This window comes from Stegodyphus dumicola, chromosome 10 (genome assembly GCF_044657685.1).
Source record: "Stegodyphus dumicola isolate Sdum_Otavi_A_Nest chromosome 10, ASM4465768v1".
NCBI classification, from domain to species: domain Eukaryota; kingdom Metazoa; phylum Arthropoda; class Arachnida; order Araneae; family Eresidae; genus Stegodyphus; species Stegodyphus dumicola.
The window spans coordinates 181,909,410-181,929,568 of NC_140777.1; the positions used below are offsets into that span (position 1 = coordinate 181,909,410).

General features: G+C 31.6%; 1 protein-coding gene and 1 pseudogene across 1 annotated transcript in view; both read left to right on the forward strand.

Moving 5' to 3' along the window:
- Positions 1-16,698, forward strand: part of LOC118184780 (5'-AMP-activated protein kinase catalytic subunit alpha-2-like) — an 83,170-nt gene extending 66,472 nt beyond the window's left edge. Inside the window, exons 11-16 of the mRNA XM_085825960.1 lie at positions 2,561-2,594; positions 5,111-5,191; positions 9,847-9,917; positions 10,600-10,665; positions 10,786-10,882; positions 16,066-16,698. Coding sequence (XP_085682086.1) covers positions 2,561-2,594; positions 5,111-5,191; positions 9,847-9,917; positions 10,600-10,665; positions 10,786-10,882; positions 16,066-16,163 — 447 coding nt within the window. The 3' untranslated portion in view covers positions 16,164-16,698. The remainder of the gene's footprint in view (positions 1-2,560; positions 2,595-5,110; positions 5,192-9,846; positions 9,918-10,599; positions 10,666-10,785; positions 10,883-16,065) is intronic.
- Positions 10,986-12,479, forward strand: LOC146995230 (serine/threonine-protein kinase 40-like; annotated as a pseudogene).
- Positions 16,699-20,159: the final 3,461 nt, after the last annotated feature.

Sequence of the window (20,159 nt, forward strand, 5' to 3'; positions counted from 1 at the left end):
ACAACACCATACCATCCATCTGGAAATGGGATGGTGGAACGCTCTCACCGATCTATCAAACAAGGTCTGAAATGCCACAGTAGCACACACTGGACAGAAGCCTTACCCCTAGTCTTGCTTGGTCTTCGCACAGCATTCAAAGAAGACATTGGTAGCACTTGTGCTGAAATGTTATATGGTGCAACCCTCCGTCTGCCAGGTGAATTCTTTCACCCAGAATCTACTCCAGTTATTGACCCTCCAACATTCCTTCAACGTTTACGTGAGACCATGAGCAATATCTCGCCAACCCCAGCGTCTTCGCATAACCAGCCAAGCTATTTTGTACATCCTGCGCTTGAGACATCTTCGCACGTATTCGTGCGCAACGATGCAATTAAGCCAACTTTAACACCTTCATATGATGGTCCATTCAAAGTTGTCAAACGAACACCAAAACATTTCACCATCATTTGCAATGGCAAACAATCAGTGATTGGAATCGATCGTCTCAAACCAGCATTTCTACTGCAAGATCCAACAACTTCCTCATCAACATCACTCCCGGAAGAAAGCTTACATCCCGTTAAAGAGCAACCTAAAACTACCAGATCTGGAAGAAAGGTTAAGTTTAACCCAAAGTACTTATAACGTACCGATGGTACTTGGGGGGGGAGTACTGTGGCGTTCCGACAGATACTTCAACTTCTATTCATGAGATGGTGCCACGTGTAAAATCCAGTTCTTAATCGGAGCAGCAAAGCGACGTCATTACTCACTCAGACTTCTCGTGAGACAACTGTACGCGGCGGTACCATGAACTGTGTTCCGAGCTCCGCGTTGATCTCTGCAATGTCATTTAAATTGTAATTTAGTACTTAATATATTCTTTTGTTATAGGAGATTGTCTACTCTTATTTTCTTTAATTATATCATGCATTAAGACCACACGACCATTAAAAACAGTAAAATACTTGCAAAAAGTTAAGAACTGAAAAATAAAAATTTACCGATTCATGCAAATAGCATGAAACAAGCTCCCACTTATGATCTAATCTGTATAGAAAAAAATAAACGTTATCCCTGAGTGGACATCTGCTGCCATCTATATGACTAATTTGATATTAAAAATAAGAAAGATACAGGCAAAACAGAGAAACAATATTGCTTATATGCTGTACGAGTAAAGCAGTTAAAGGTCCGGAAGCAAAACAGGTAAGTTGTTTAAACTGAACTTTATCGTAAGCATTTGTGAGATTTGCCTGTAGGGAAACAAAATATATAAAATTTCTACAGTTGTTTGAATCTGTTTTAAGACATCACCACAAAATTTCCAGCAGATTAACTGAAACGAAAATCTGCTTGTAAACAGATTTCTTTATTGATTTTGGGAAAAATATCTAATTAAATGTAAAATAAGTATGTACTAATAGGCATGTGTATAATAAATATATATATATATATATATATATATATATATTTTTTTTTCAATTATAAGTCGCTGTTCTTTTCCTTCTTTAAAAAAATCACCAAACTGCACCACAGTGGTTGCACCAATATCTAAGTATGCTTTTCACTTACATATTCTACCTGATATACTGATAAATTGGAAATAAAAATTGGAATTGGAAATAAAAATTTATCTGATTGGTAAGATTTGACCATTTCTATTACTTCATCTGCATGATCTTCCTTCTTTATAGTATCTGAAATCAGTTCTTAAACTCTTGACTCCAAGCATTAGATTGGTTTATTTGATCAAAAATGGGAAAGTTCTTTTAGAAACACACAAATTTTTCATCATCTTCGAGTAGCAGTCTCAAAGGATTATGATAAATTTTATGAGAAAAGCAAGTGTAGGGAAAATCAAAAAGTGGATAACTGAGACTTTAGTATAAAAAGTATGCTGTTGCTGTAATTTAGTATGGATGTACCATTTTAAGTGCATGTTGTTTCAAGTAGTTCTTGTGTGTTATGACTTATCCCGCTTGTCTGACAGTAACATCAGAACAAGTCCACAAATTTCATTGTGGCAAGGAGAGCAAGATTGCATTTGCCGTTGGCAAGAGCTTTGAGCACCATACACATGACAGTATGACTTCACTCAGTTACGCCCCCAGTTTTGATGAAAATCACCTTGGCTCACCATATATTTAGTTTACCCACATGCCGCGAAGACACTATACATTTACAAACGTCCGGGATTCGAACCGAGGCTCTTTGGTACCGCAGTAGGCTCTCCTAACCACTGTACTGTCCGGATGGCTGCAATAACCTCTTTAAAAAATTGCAAGTGGGTTCCATTGGTCAAGGATTGTAAATAAAAAATTATTTAATGATAGCAAGCATATGCAAACTTGTTGCAGAATTTTCTTATTTCAGTACAGCTGTTAGAATTGTTTCAATTTTTCCTTCCTTTTAGAACTCCTTTCAAGGTAATAAATAAATATCAACAATGTGTTCATTCACACCTATTGGTAAAGAAGCTTGTAATAATAAGTAGTTAGTTCAAGTAGTTCTTCTAATTAATATATATATATATATATAGTATTATTTTAAATAATTTTTTTTTAATTCTTAGAGCCCTGGAAGAACACACCCTGAACGAATGGGAAGTAAGAAAACTTTAGTTATTCATTTTCTACATATTTTTTAATCATTTATATTTCTTTTCTTCTTAAATGATATATGTAAAACAAATATATAAGAAATGCCAGTAATAAATCTGTATTAATATTATTCAGTTATTCACTAAAAATCAAAGCAAGAAAGAATAATATAGAAAAATTGAGTTGGGCAGAATTAAAACCACGGAATTATGTATTAAATATTTCTTATGAAATAAACTTCCTCCTTCACCTTGGTGAATGAAAATGAAATCCAAAAAGGCAAAACAATAGTGCATTAAATAATTACAGTAAATAAGTAATTAAACAAGCAAATAATGATTCAAAGACAAATCACTGAATCCATTTTAGGTTTACAAAATAACGAAAAATGGAATTCTATAAAAAACATTGTAAATAGTTCAAGATGGGACTTTTATCTCCAGCACACAGAACTGTGTATCGGAAATTCTAAAGATAGGCTCATTTTAAAATTATTTTGTGACATTGCTATTGAACTGAAATTTATGGTTTAAGTGTGAAGAACATGATATTTAATATATAAAGGTGACACACAAAACATTAAAAAAAAAATAAAAAAAAAAACGCTCCTTTGGACGTAATTTAAAATCTGAAAACCTTTCAGATTATCCCTTTTATTATATGTATGTATCCCTTTTATTATAAATTAGTTAGACAATTTTATTTTCACTTACTGAAAATAGGATTATCCCATTTAGGTACAGAAAAATTAAGCTTAAACCGGATCTTAAATTAGTGTTGATTAGTTTAAGATCATTTGAATAAAAATTGATAACATGTTTCTGATATGCATTATAAGCCAAGGTAATTAAGATAATTAATCTAATTAAATATCTCTTTTCAGTATCTTATTTTCATAGTAGTATTAAATACATATTTACCAGACTTTCGTTGGTATAATTGATGTATTTGCTGATAAAAAGTATTGTAAAATAAAATTTTAGTTAATTATCTAAAAACTGTTGGAAGTATCCATATTATGTTGTTTAAAATCACTAGATAAAATTAGCGTAAGATCTTGCGTATTTATTCTATTGAAGAATTCTTCAAATAAATAAATAAATTTCTATACATACACATAATAAAATCATAACTCTTATTTATAACTTTAAAGAGTTATGATTTTATTATGTGTATGAAAACAAGCATGTTTAAATAAGAGTTATGATTAATTTATAATTAGTTCAAATAAATGAACTTTTTTCATACACATAATAAAATCATAATTCTTATTTATAATTTTATATGGGTATAAAATTATTACTGTGAAATTTTAAGTTGGAAGCCTACTTCCAACTTATTCCATTCATAATTGAAAAATTTTTTTAACATTATTATTATCCAATTTTTAAATTTAGTAGGTATTCTAACTTAAATTTCTCTTTTGAAAAATTTGTGTATTTTTCATAATCAGTATTAAATTTTGTACTATTGATCAATATCATACATACAATTGCAAAATCACCAACAACCTTCCGTGTTTTATTAAATATGAAGATTACATGTTTTCTATCAGAAATACACCAAGATTCGTGCATTCTCTGTAAATATTATTTTCTTTAACAGTAAGAATTTGCAAATATTGCTGTTTGAAGTAAATGTGTTTGACCTCTATGAAGCACTCATAGGGAGAAGAAAAAGCATTTGGTTACATTAGGAGCTGAAATGTCTTATTAATGACATCATAAGCAACTCTGTCTAATAACCCAATAGCATTTAGAACAAAATTGTGGGAAATGTAAAACTGAATGGATTTGTATATTGAAGAATATTGTGGTCATTTTTGGCAACTTCTGTAGACATTCAGTTTGTTCACTTTCATTGAAATTTAGTGATCTCATGTGTTAATATCATAAGCCTATTAAAAAAATAAAAAGAAATCAGGTAAAATGAAGGTTTGAACTTTTTTTAGAATTCAGAAACTTTTGAATTGCACTGTTTGAAGCATTATCACATTTATCACTCACCACACTCACAGTTCTTTAGCAAAATTATAAGATATTTAATAAACCATATTATTCTTGAACTTGACAATTTATTCTTTGCAATTTGAGTTATATAGATAGATGCAAAGGGAATGATTACAGAATTCATAATTAAGGGAAAATGTTAATGTTTTCAAACTTTCAACAACAATTACATATGTAGTTGTGTAATGTTCTGTAAACTGTAATTTACTTTGTTATTTAGAAATAATGAGTTTTTTAACTGTTTATTTTTTTGTTAATGTAATGTAGTTTTATATAATTGGATTGCATAAATATAAATTCATACTATGTAGTTTTAAGTGTAATAATGAATTAACCAGATAGGAAAGTCAAGGAATTAAATGTATCCATATTTTATATGAATTCAGTCATATTGATCTGTATAATTTAATTTTAGTGATATTTAGTAAGAGGGCTTTTTATTTATGATAATTCTAACAAAGTATCTGAAATATTTTGAAATTTCTAAATTAACACTAATAATTTTAATTTCAGGCCGCCAAAGAATGATGAGTGGTGGAAATAGTACTGATAAAAGTAAAGGCACTCCAATGAAAAGGGCAAAATGGCATTTAGGTAAATCTGTCTGTTCTACTGTTACTGCTACTTGTATCTCTGTGTTTAACACACTTCATTTTTTTTTTTTTTTTTTTCTTTATATTCTGTGGCTACATAATACTGATACTATATGCATCATTGAAGTAGATCTGCATGATTATAGCCACTGTATTAGGGACAGGAGAACAGAATTTCTTTGTTGATCAAACTTTTCCCCCTTATTATTATTTTTTTAACTAATTCTGCTGTAAATTATTTATGTATGAAAACACATAAAAAAGTTATGGTTTTTGTAATTCTGCAATTTATTGATTTTATGTAATATTTAAATTTTGTGTTTTAATTTAAAACATGTAAAAAATATCATTTTTATATGTCCCCCTAACTGTATGGCAGTTTTAAGAAAAATAAAGCTACCATGCACATAAAATTTATATTGAGTTGCCATTAAGTTGAAGAAAAAACAAAGTAATTATGTGAATGTGGCTGATTAAATTTAACACATTCAGGGCTTAATTTGTAATACTTGGAGTGCTGGAGCCCTATAGAATCCATGAAAGAGGAGGGGGAAAATATATAAAATAATATAATAACATAAATAAATAATAGCGTAACTAATAGTTAAAATATTAAAATAAAAATTCAATAAAATGTAAAGAGAAATAAAAATTTGATAAATTATTAAATTAATGATAAATGATTAAATAATTAGAGAATTTTTATATAAATAGCATTATGGGCAGAGAATGATTATGTTTCTATTAGTGGGAAAGAATACGCAGGAACATGAATTCCTCATCGTAAATAAATGTTTTATTGTTGTGTGTGGATCAAGCTTCATACATAGCTCAGTTAATCAAAATCGTAAAAAACAACCTTATATTTAGCGTAGGTACAATGAAACACTCAATCGATTTCAAGGGCAGCTAAAGGTCCCTCCTCATCAGGAGAAAGAAATACATAGGAAGAAGAAAATAGGAGAAGGAGTCACAGAAACACGTAGTGCTTATCAGCACTGCACGTGGTTATAACTAGATTTTTAATCAGAGTTGCACTGGCCGTGTTTCTCTTCTAGTCTATAGCTCAGTTATTCATGAATACTGCAGATTACTATTAAGATAGAACCTTCTCTGGAAAAGATTTAAAGAGAATAACATTTTTTGGTGCCATGAATGTGGGACATGAAGTAAGAAGTTGCTTCTTACTAAGTTTTCATTTTGAAGGGGAGAATTATTTTTTTTATTATGGAGCTTGAATTAGTATCTCTTAAAGAGAAAAGAGTGGCAATACATTCTCTAATAACTAAACTGTTTAAAAAAATTTTAAATGCTATTCAAGACCTTCTATTAGTTTCTTTAAATGAACTTTTTGAACAGTTAATAGTTACACTCGATTTATACAATCAGTTGGATAGTGAAATTAATAAACTAGTAATTGAAGAAGAACTTGAATTAATAAGGTAATAATATTAAAATGCAGGGCTTCTAAACCATTAAAAAGAGCTTTCAGGAAATTCAGACTCTGTTATGAGTTTGAATTTGAATGAGGTTAATGAATAGATGCTATCCATATAAGAAATGTCATTAAGTTACTGAAAATTATAATAAACAAATTTTTGGTGATGTAAGCATGGAGCTTGATTTTTGGAACAAAGTTTAAAAGTTCCACTCACAAAAACGAAACTTTATCTGTCGTTGAAAAATTTGCATACCTTATAGTTTGTTAGAGGGATAGTCCCGAATGCAATTAAAGGATTTACTCTAATGAGCGAAAACTACAATAAAAGCCTCATTTTGTTAAAACAACATCATGATTACCAGTCATATGACGAAGCTACTGAGCCTAGATCAAATGAAGCACTTTTGTAGCTCTTTGAAAATTATACAATGAAATAGAAACTAATATTCGATCCCTGGAAAATTTTAGTTATGGAAAGTTACAGTCATGTATTCTGTCTGATTTTAATGAAATTGATTCCACAAGACATATCTTTATAATACAATAAGAAAAGAAATCAAATGCAGAATTTGACATTTTAGAATTACTTGAATTCTTAAAATTGAAAACGAATGTGAGGCTACCAGCTTATTACATGATTTGAAGAAATTAAAAAATATCACAGTTTCTAGCAATTATTTTCAGGATGAAATAAATAAAAAAAAAAACAGTTTAGTGTATAAACCAACCAACAAATGTATTTTCAGTTAGTGTAAAATTTAGCTATGTATTCTGTGACTCAACCACAGTTAATTTCAGTACGAAGTTCTTTCACCGGTGGAAAAACGAAACGAGATAAAAATTGAAGGTCTTTAAGTGCTATTAAAAATCATTTTTGTAAATCAAAATCAAATTAATTTAGAAACCGAGAGTTTTCCAAATGACAGTGTTAATATAAAATAAAATGAGAGTTTTGTCTATATCGCATTACAAGCCAGTAAAAGACTTGAATTTAATTCTGTTACAAACAATGCCATAAGATTTATAATGCCTTATATTCTATAATTATATTATATATATTATAATGCCTTATATACCTTATATTATACATATATAATGCATTCCTTTATCATGAAATCTTTAATGGTGAGGAGTTAAGCTGATAAATTAGCTGAGGATTGATTTTAAAAGGATTGTAATTAAGTTTACAGACTTCATCTGAGTTTATCACTGCTATGTGTTTATTTGTGAATTTATTAAATATTTAAATATTATATTTTAGTATTATGTCTAAGTGTAATATAGTGCTTTTATGCTTTTAATATTATTTTGGAAAAATTGAATTGAAATTATTTCACAAAGATTGGTATAATTTTGATGTTCAACAAAATAATGAACCATGTTTTAAAATTCATTAGATTTATGTAATAATTAAAACATCTGAGTCATAATGACCCTTGTGCTATGTGCAGTAAATGTTTGATTACGTTTAGTGGAAAGGAATATGCTGGTCTATGAAGACAGGAACATGAATTGCTCGTCTTAAATTGTTAATCAAGTTTCATACATGGCTCGGTTATTCATGAATCCTGCAGATTACTGTTAAGATAAAATCGACTTGAAAAGGGTTTGAAAAGAATCTGACAAATAAAAAATATGGCTCAAAAATTAAGATGTAGCTTTGCGAGTCTCTATTTTTAAAATAATTTAATACAGACTCTATTTTGAATTTAGTAGACTACTTTGAATTAATACAGCCTTAACAATCCTCTCTTGAAACATACTGTGTAATGTACTGTTTCAAGAGGGAATTTTTTTTTTTTTTTTAGTGGCCCAATGAAAAATGGTAAAACAATTAAAGCATCACTAGTGAGAATGCAATATGAGAGTATGGGAGAAATTTTATTGAAGAAATGTAACCTCGAAAACAAAGAGGGTAAACATCAACTAACTATTTCTGACTGTGTTTTCTAAAAAAATGAACACTTTCTGACCATATTGCCCTGCCTTTATAATTCTAACCATCGAACAGGATGTAGTGGAAAAAATTTCCTCCAATTCTGATCTGATAAAATCTTAGAGTAAACATGAGGCTGTATACGAGCGAAAGTTTTTGTTCCCCGTATTTGGTTATGGCATTCAAAAGATATGCAGGAGCTTTTTGCCAGAAGTTGCCTGTTTTGGGTATGCACGACCAAGGTGATCACTTCTAGTGTTTTCAGGAAAGAAAAATTTACCTACTCTCATGAATTCATTGCACTTTCTGAAGAAGAAGCCGTTGTGGGAACTTTTCTTTTCTTTAAAGTTTCAACCTCCATCAAAGGACTTGTTCTCCAGGGAAAGACAAGCATGCATTTTGGAGTTGGAATATATTTTTAGGACATATTTGGTACTAAAATAAAATTTATATGCTGGAATAGTGGTTCCTCTTCATTGAGGGTTCCAATGCGCTCTTAACTAGAAGTACAATTTAGCTTAAAAATTCAGAAGTACTAGAACTTTCCGTCAACCCAGTTTAACCCTTTGACTAAATTGAATTTCCAAAAAAAAATTGTTTACCTTGTTTTCTATCCAAATGAACAAAATATGCCATAAAGTAAATTTTTAGCATTTGGGATTTTTTTTAAAAAATTGTTTTCAAATCAAAGGCTAGGACATATATGTCCCAAATGTAGTTAATGGTGGGATATATTTGTCGCACACATAGCAACTGACTTACTATAAACACATCTATTGTTCTGGAAAACTTTATTATGTGAAATAGATTTACATTGTATGGTACAGGATAAAGCATTATTTACAAAACCCAACATTATACATTAGGCCACTCATATTTGTTTTTTTCTCTATGTTAATTTGTGTACAGCGAGCACAGGGGCGTATTAATTTTCCAACTGTTGGAGATTCTTCTTCTCCTGAATGAATTTTGATTCTCTCTTTCTGCTTTTTAAACTTTTAGTAGGATGTACAGTAGTCCCTTTAGTAGTCAAAGGATTAAGCTGTGATGACATATATGTAATACATGAAGTTAGGAAATTTAAATCTTGTGAAAGATGTAAAATTTGTATTTTTATAAAATAATATGTTACAGAGTGTTATTTATTATAATAATTGTCTATATTATTAAGATAATAGTGTAATAAGTTATTTGTTTATGATATTTTGCATGTAATATTTTTGTTCAAATAATTATGAAATGGAAGTTTTCTAGTTTAAAAGTTATTTTTTTTTATTAGGTATTAGATCTCAAAGTAAACCATTTGATATAATGACAGAAGTATATAGAGCTATGAAAGCACTAGACTTTGTAAGTATTAGCTTTCATAAGCACATATCATTGAAATAAGAATAATAACAATAGAATTCTGTACTATTGCATTTTGTATTAACTTTATGTTCAAATACAGTTTAAAATAGAGCACACTGTTTGAAGACAGTATTTTGTGTATTTGATATCTAAAAATAAGTTGATATACTTGTATAAAAATTTTAGCTATTCATTGGTTCTTCTCTTTAAAAATTTCTGGCTGTAAACAATAAAAACTGCAGAAAACTGTAGGAAATACATTAATGATATCTTCCCCACTCCACCTCCCCAAAAGTAATTTTGGATAACTGACAAGGTTTTATTTGGTAGACTGTTATTTCATTAAGGATATTTACAGGAACCCTTAAAATTTATCAATGCTTATCTTAAAAATTTCTGTAAGCTTTGTTTTTTAAATCACTGTGCACTTTTCAATGTGTCTGATATGCAGCATGTTAGAATGAAATAGTGTTAATTTTTAAATTGATTTCATTTTTGTTTCTGTGAAACAATTTTTTAATGAATTACCTTTTTAATTGTTGTTTTATATAAACAGTTTATTTCTGAGATGAATGTCTTGTTGATATACAATAGAGTTTAATAACTGAAAATTTGTAGCATGAAATCTTTTATGTACTTGACTTGCATTTTATTTTCATAGAAAGTAATTGCTTTATTACAGGAATGGAAAACTGCAAATCCTTTTCATATAATTGTCAGAAGACATAATCCTGTTACTAAAAAATATGTAAGTAAAACTAGCTTAATTTGTAATTTTTTAAAATAATAAATTGTCTTTAAAAGTAGATGAGTAATGTATTTTAGTGCCTTTATCTTATTTGTATTATATTTTTATTACTCTTTCCAGACAAAAATGACACTTCAGCTGTATCAGGTTGATTACAAGAGTTATTTACTTGATTTTAAATCTCTCGCAAACAATGAGGAATCAAATGACAGTCAGAGTAAGTTACCTTCTCTCGCTCTTTTTAATTGTAACTGATATTTTAAATTCTTGGTCTAAATTTAAATTAAGTTGAAATGCTTCCTGTCTTTCATTTATGAGTGATGTTTTTTAAATTGCTTGCAGACAGTCAGTTTGTAATTGTTGATTGTATTTTATAAATTTTTTAACAGTATATATCTATCAAGCTCAGTTTCTGTTTGACTTTTAATTATTATCTCGAAGTTCTGGCTGTAGCTTTAAGTTATTAAATCTGAAAGTTGTTTAATATGAATTGAGAAAAATACACCTTGAATTTAGCTGCTCATTTTGGTATAACTTACATTCTTTAGAGTTGAGAGATTTTGTATCATGATGTTGACTTGCATTATTACAATAGTTTGATTAGGAATTTGCTTAAACTCAATTGATAATGCCAATGAGAGACCAAGCACATCTAAGAATTCAAAGATATCTAATGTTGATATTCCTCATGTGGATCAAGATCATATTACAGGAACTGTTGTTAATCATTAAAACTGTGAAAAAAGGAGACATATTTATTAGGTCCAAAGAATTGGTAATTCTCCTGTTCGTAGAATTGTTCTGTTTAGCGAGGAAATTTGGAACTGATGATTTTGACACTATAAAGCTTTTAACATTGCAAGTTCTGAAAGATGAAACTCATGATGATAGACAAAGCAAAATGCTACTGCATACAGAGTATTCACTCCTGTCTCTACTCCATGACCAAGAAGGTGTAATTCATCATCATAGATTATTTACAGATGAATATTTTGAAGAGCAAGAAATTAATGGAAGTTAAGGTATTACAGGTTGGGGGGGATTGTATGTTTAGTTTTGGACATTTATGCTCATGACTGTAGTAATAAACTTTTTGATCAACTTACAGCACTATTATCTGAAAGAAAAAGTTGTCAGAAAAAGAAGCAATATTAATATTTTATGATGTTGTGGGTGTTGTAAATGCACTGCATAAACAAATATTGTCCATCGTGACCTTAAACTTGGAAATATAGTTTTAGACAGACAAACCCGAAAAATATAATTACAAATTTCTGCCTTGGGAAGCATTTGTTTAATGCAAATGATTTACTTAAAGGTCAACAAGGTAGTTCTGCATATATTAGTCCAGATGGTCTTAGTGGTAAACCATTCCTTGGAAAGCCTAGTGATGTGTGAGCTTTAGTTGTTCTTTTCACGATGTTATATAGCCAGTTCCCATTTTATGATTGTGTACAAGTGTTATTTTGAAAAGTAAAAGCTGCAGATTTTTCAGTACCCGTTGCTGATGGTAGGATATTTAAAAATGCAAATTTGATAATTAAGAAACTACTTATTTTGAACCCAACTGAATGAATGACTGCTGATCAAGTTTTTGATTCTCTCAATTGCATTATAGCTACTTGATGTCTTATGAGAATGACTTTCTAATTGTTCCTGAATACAAAGATCGAAAATGTCCTGGCAGTGCCTTCCAGTTCTGCTTCGTCTATGAGCTCAGTTTCTGTAGCTTACATTCTTTGTGTCTTCGCCTTGAAACAAGAAGGGCATATCTGCTTCGTCTATGAGCTCAGTTTCTGTAACTTACATTCTTTGTGTCTTTGCCTTGAAACAAGAAGGGCATATCTAAATCATTAGCTGGTTCAACACAATAATATATTTTCATTTGGGTTTATGAAAAAGTATTAAGGAGATAAACCAAAGATGCCCTAAGAAAAAAGTGTGTATGCATCATGACATCTGGATCTAACTTTGTCACTTACCAGTCTATGTTGAATAGTTACATAAGACATCTGTAAAGGGGAGGATTTTGAGTTGGTCAAACCTGTCTAACCAGACCAGAGCTAAGGAATTGTTACTTTTCATATCACTGCCATACAACTACCTTTTTGCCCATCTTTTTGTTTGGCGTTAGCTCTAGCCTTTTGTGCCCTCTGGTACTTTTAAATGACTTTCATATGCCTTCTCAGTGCTTTGTGTGGTATTATGCTTTATATCCAGCATTGAGAAACACGGCATTACTAAATGAACTTTTTGAATTTCTGTATTTGTTCCTATCTTGGATCTTATACTTACTCTTTTTCTTAACTGGATCTTGTGTTTGTATTTTTGCTTGTACATTTTCTTCTTAGCTTTAGCTCATAAACATTCTGCATTTTTTTTGTGGGAGGGGGGGATGTTGACTCTTGAGACATGGAGTTGGATCTCTAATTTAAGAAAATTAAATAATTAATTTTGAATTCCTGAACTTTCATTATTGGATGTAAAATTAAAATGTGCACCTAAGAGGGAAAAAATTAATTTAGAATTTTGTTAGAAATATATTCTTTTTTCTTCCCAACCCCTCCTGCATGTAGGGGAATAACAAACTCTAAAAATTATGCATTTAGAAAACTTGAATGTCTCATTTTCATGACTCAGTTCCCCCCTAAAATATGTGCATATATGGAGCAATTTAATTATTTCTCTGATTAATAATTGTACTAAATGATGGATACCTCAGTTCCTACCGTGTCGGTCATATTTGATACAGTAGTGCATCAGAAAATTGACTGCTGTAAATACACTCACGTTTGTGAAAATTGCAACACCATGAAGGACTTACGCGAGTGAGCTGAAATTTTCAGGAAATGCAAAGTAGCGCATGATATGCAAATGATTAGAATTGCAAATCCGTAGCGCATGCGTATGCTGAGCAGCGCCCTCTGAACGGCTGATGGATCCGAATAAATAGACGGCTGTAGCGAGGCGTGTATGGTTATCGGTGGTTATCTGCTAGTGGTAAACGTTAACTCAATCTGTACTTATGCCTCGTCGACGAAAGAGAGCAAGATTTGAACAACTTACAGAGTTTGAACGAGGGAGAATCATCGGCCTTCGTGAAGCTGGATTGTCGTATCGTGCAGTAGCCTCTCGTGTGCAGCGTAACAGCAGCACAGTGATGCGCGTTTGGAAGCAGTGGACGGACGAGTGTTGGACAACTCGGAAATCCGGGAGTGGACCCCGAAATGTGACGTCAGCTCGCGATGATAGACACCTGGTCCGCATGGCGCGGACGGACCGTACAGCTTCCTCTAGACAATTGGCAGCACTGTGGTCAATAGCTACAGGTGTTTCATTGTGTGCTTCATCAATTCGTAGACGTCTGCTGCAGTGTGGACTGCGCGCACGGACTCCTTTATACAGGATCCCCTTAACGCACGACCATCGCCGCCTGCGGCTACAATGGGCCAATCAGCATAGAGACTAGCGTGCTGATTGGCAGCATGTCGTGTTTTCTGGCGAATCCCCCTTTAATTTGTGGTACCATGATGGCCGCATTCGTGTCAGACGCTATGCCGGTGAACGCCACCTTCCGGAGTGCATTATCGAACGCCACAGTGGACGAACACCCGGAGTTATGGTCTGGGGCGCCATAGCATATCATAGACGATCTCAATTGCTAGGAATTGTGGGCAATCTGAACAGCAACCGGTATATCCGTGAAGTTCTACAGCCCGAAGCTGTTCCCTTCCTTCAAAGCTTGCCAGGCGCTGTATTTCAACAGGACAATGCCCGCCCTCATACTGCTCGGATTGTTAAATCCTTCTGTGCAGCGCAGCAGGTACAGCTTCTTCCTTGGCCTGCGTGTTCCCCAGATATGTCGCCAATTGAACATGTGTGGGATGTCATTGGTCGGCGTCTTGCTCGTGATCCTCGTCCTGTTGCGTCTGCAGACGAACTTTGGGTATGCGTACAAACGATATGGAATGCTCTTCCTCAGTCAGACATTCAAACTTTGTTTGACTCCATGCCACGTCGTGTAGCAGCACTTATTGCGGCGCGTGGTGGCCACACAAAATACTGATTCTGATCTCTTGTTCTTGTTTGTTTGCTTTGAACATTTAATCATTTATTTGTACCACTACCACTCAACTGTGTATTAAATTGCATTCAATTATGACGATTCCTTCTTGGTGTTGCAATTTTCACAAACGTGAGTGTATTTTTGAGGTTAAAACTCAGATGTGTTATGATCAATGCAATCTCAATACTTTGGTCAAGTGTTAGTCTTATATGCTTTACATGGTAGTGTACGTATTATAATTTTTTAATAAATAATAAATTCCTTGTTGAAAACCCACATTCTATGGGTTTCCATGTTTGATATTCCACATTTGATAACTGTTATATTTTTATTGTATATTTTTATGTAATTATACTGATATTGAAAGTACGCAATTGAAAAAATATTGAAAATGAAAATCGTGGGCTACTATATACATGAATTGTCTAACAACTGTAAGAAAACAATTGCTACCAAATTATTGCAAAAATCTGTAATTTTTCTGTTTTATGAAAGGTATATCTGATTAGCAGATAAGAAAATCCAAATGGAAGAGAAACATAGATCAAATAAATCATAAAAGTGAAGCACAACCTGTGTTAGGCATAGATTTTTAGCATAGAAACTGCATCGATTTCGAGGGCGAACAAAGTCCCTCTTCATCGGGAGCAAAGAAATCCGCAACAGAAAAACAAAGTTATGAACGTATTTATACCCTAGGAAGGTCCAGAGAATAGCTCCATCTGTTAGTAGAAATAATAATGAAAATTGAAAAATTAGTATAATAGAGATCTAAAAGCGTTAGATAGGATTGGATTAAAATCGTTAACTAAACATGGTAAATTTTTGTGTGATTCGCCAGTGGAAGAAGCTTTCATAGTAGGAAATTTAATTACAATTTCATGTCTGCAAAAATTATCCAGCTTCTTCCACTGGAGAATTACATTTTTTGAAGCTTTTCACATTCACAAAAATTTAGCATGTTTAGTTAATGATTTTAATCTAATCCTACCTAACGCTTTTTAATCTCTGTTATCCTAATTTTTCAATTTTAGTTATTATTTCTATTAACAGGTGGTGCTACTCTCTCGACTTCTCTAGGGCATACATATGTTTGTAACTTCGTTTTTCTGTTGCAGATTTCTTTGCTCCTGATGAAAAGGGACTTTGTTCGCCCTCGAAATTGATACAGTTTCTATGCTAAAAATCTACGCCTAACAGGCTGTTGCTTATGATCAGATAAGAAAATATTTTTGATATAGTATTTGCATTTTTGTTCTTGAATAAAATTAAAATTGTTATTTCGAAATTATTGTATAATAGAATGATTTTAATTTGTGTTATTTTTTGACCAGGTTCATCTGAATCGATTTCATCCTGCTGCCAACAGTCTTACAATATAATGGAATTTTTTGAAATGTGTGCTTCATTGATAGCTCAGTTAGCACGCTGAAGACTGTGCATATATTTTAAGGGTTTGGATTTTCTATTTTTTAGGCAACTGTATCTGGAATACATCCTGTCATTGCAACGTGATAAATGTAAATCTTTGCATATAGGCTGACTGTGTACATATATATATATATATAAATATATACACACAAATATATATAAAAGCTATTATATTCATAATTAAATCTCAAGTTTTAGCTTTGTGTATAGAGCCAGATTATGCATTTTGTTCATGTATAAATCCTGCTACTGTGTGTTTGTGATTTATCTTCAGTATTTTAAAAACTTTTCTTTTTATATTCAAAAATAGCAATATTGTATAGTTTTGAAATGATAGAGTATAAATATATAGGATTTTATTATTAGCACTGTTAGAAGCTCTGTCTTCGAAAACACGGGGAAATGTTCCTTACTCAAGGAATGTGTGCTTTTATGTAAGAGCTTTTTTATAATCCCAGTGAATTTTGTCAATGTATTTTTGTGTTCCTAAACAGGCAGAAATATAGTTGAATAAAATTTTTCATTCAATTGTTCTATATTATTTTCAATTGCCTTTATTTTGAAGATACTATATTATTTTTGTCAACTTGAATCGATAGTTTGGGCGATCATCATAAGTGAAAATATTTCGGTTAAATACTGTGAGCGGAAAATATATACAAGGTGTTCATAAACTGTGTGAGCAAAATAAGAGGAGTGATGGAACCCATCAAAATAAATTATATTACTATAGAATCTAGTGCCACATTCCTTCCAGAGTGTTAGAAGAGCATAAAGTTAAATGTTCAAGTTGAACTTTGAACAGTGAGAAAAGATAATTATGTCTAATTATTGTATGCCTTCAGTAAGTTGTTTGAAATATCATAATGATAATAATCTGAAAGATGATTGAGGATATTGCTTTGGCTGGTTTTCTGTGAAACTTCGATCAGTAACTGCAACTCTGATGCTGCTGCTTGTCGCTGAAAATTTGCTGACTGTGTACATATGATAATGCTCATTGCCTAGGAAAAATAAGAAACTTCCAGCTCTTTTACTGTTGAGATTGGTACTATATTATTATGGCATAAGCTTGGTAATAATGTTCTGGAGATATGCCACTTCTTCTGCAGAATGAGAAATGATGACTTGTTTAACATACTTGCAAGTTACTTTTTTCTAACACTCTGAGAGAGAGAGAGAGAATGGGCCCATCATAAAACTCCATTGTAAATATTGTTCATTTTGGGTGTTAACATCACCCCTCTTATTTTTTTGAGACAGTTCTAAAATATTATGTATAAAATGTTTTAAAATTTTTATGCAATTAAATAAGCTTGGTGTCTGAAAAATATACTTCACAGCATGTACACTGCACCCCCCCTCAAAAAGGCAGTTCTGTATCTCATATTCTGGGCCAATTGACAGAATTCAAATTGTGTTTTTCATGTCTTGAAAGCACGACTTAGGATATATATTAGATTTATATATAGCATCATTCTAATATAGGTATGTTGACACAAAATCGGTCTTTTTCTGAAATGACATGACAATTATTTTCCACATTTTGATTCTATGACTCAAATTATGCCTGAATATTAAATTTTGGTGGGAAATTTACACAAATTCAAAAATTTATTTTGCCATATTTTTTCAGTTTTCGCAAATAATTTACTTGGCAAACTTAATTTATAGGAACTCATTTTCCTTTTCGTTACAGTACACAATGTTTTCAAAAAATATTTAAAAATACAAATTTTAATAATATATAATTAAAAATGTGCAAATTATATTTGGATTAAGCTTAAATTTTGAATTCTGGAAGAAGGAATAAAGTAAGTTTAATAAAAAAAGAGATATTAATAAATATTAGATTCAATAAACATTGAGGAGGTAAAATTTCGAGAGCTAATTTTTTAAAAACTACTCGTGCAATTTTTTTTACAAAACTTGGCAGTTTGGTATAATTTGAGTTGTAGAAATGAAATATGGAAAAAAAAAATTGGCATGTCATATTAGAAAAAGTTCAATTTTGTGTCAAAATACCTGCATTAGAACAATGCACCAGATTCTGATTGACATGAGAACAATTTATAAAGCTTCCTGATGAAAATGAAAAAGCAGAAAAGTTTGTGATATTAGTTCCATCTTTTCATTTTGGATAGGAAATTGTGAACAAATTAACTATTGAATGTTGTTATCGTTTTCAGATTTTGAAAAGAAATGCAGATTAATAGGGAAACATTAATTTATGAGAAAGATGTATTTGTGGTTATCGATGATGTTTAATTTACAAGAAAGCTACATCAATGAAATACGATTACTTTGAAAACTTTTTGTTATTAGCCCAGAAGGGCTACTTACACATTAAAGGCGGGTGTCATAGTACTACAATTTATCTCGACTGTAGCTTAAAGGCAGGAGTTGTAGTACTACGATTTATCTCGACTGTAGCTTAAAGGCGGGAGTCGTAGTAATACGATTTATCTCGACTGTAGCTTAAAGGCTGGAGTTGTATTAGTACAGTTTGCAACCACATTGCGCAATCCATGTGCCACTTTACATTTGTATTTAGTATGTTTTGTGGTTTGAAGCTGTTCGGTTTTTCAAATTCTACTTACAGTCTCTCTCCATTTGTGCATATTTCAATTCCTATTTAGTATATGACATGCATAATAATAGTAGCTTGACACATAAAAAATATTTGTTAGAATTATCACGCTTTCTTATAACTGACAAAAAAACCAAAGATCTGGAATTGATGGACATTGAAGAGCCACAACCTGGTACTTCGAACTTGGCACCACGGACTCCACGATATAAAATTGATCCGCCTGGACATCTTTCGCTAGACATCAAAAAGCACAAATTAATTCGGATAGAAAATAAAGGCAAAAAGCTATATGCCCAACGAAACTGCGTAGTTTGTGCGGCACATAAAAAAAGAAAGATGACTTGCTTCAAATGCGAGTTTTACAATGCACCTCTTCACCGTGTTATCAACATTATCACACTCATAAAAAATACTAGATTCTTCCCATAAATATGTACTTTAAAACATTTTTTGTAATTAGTGTTTAGTGTTTTTTTAATATTTCTTGTAGTTTTAAGAGTTTAAATAAACTTTTTTAAGTCTAAATTTTTTTATGATTACACAAAATATTGCCACTCTAGAGCGGAAAATGAGGCGGGGTGGTCGCCGCGTTACCTAGCATATTTTCGTTAAGATCCCCCACCTTTAATGTGTTAATTTTGTTTTGGCATTTTATCGCATTTCACCTTTTAAATTGTTGCCACCAAATATTATCGCCCTGTATTATATATAAATATGTACTTTAAAACATTTTTTGTAATTAGTGTTTAGTGTTTTTTTAATATTTCTTGTAGTTTTAAGAGTTTAAATAAACTTTTTTAAGTCTAAATTTTTTTATGATTACACAAAATATTGCCACTCTAGAGCGGAAAATGAGGCGGGGTGGTCGCCGCGTTACCTAGCATATTTTCGTTAAGATCCCCCACCTTTAATGTGTTAATTTTGTTTTGGCATTTTATCGCATTTCACCTTTTAAATTGTTGCCACCAAATATTATCGCCCTGTATTATATTTACGGAAATTAAATAATGAGAAATCTGCATAAATGTATGTATGTTTCTCGCATTGTGATGAAACAACGGTACGGGTGTTCAGGATAAATTCGAGAGTTTCGTAAGAAAAAAGAAAATCCGCTTGTATGAGTAGTAGCGAAAGTCTTCATTGAGTGTAAGCTTCATAGTAGAGGCTGCAACATTAATTTCACGTGACAAAGCCCGAATTCCAATGCCAGGGTTCTTCAACACCTGTTCCTGCAGATTTGCGAGGAATTCTGCTGTACGAACGCAATCAGATCGTCTGCTAGGGATTTTTCTTCTTGCTACATCCTCGTAGTCACCATTGCAAGTCTCCCGAACATCCTCATAGTCACCATTGCAAGTCTCTAGTTCATGCCTGATTGTTTTTACTGTGTCCAGGGAGCATTGG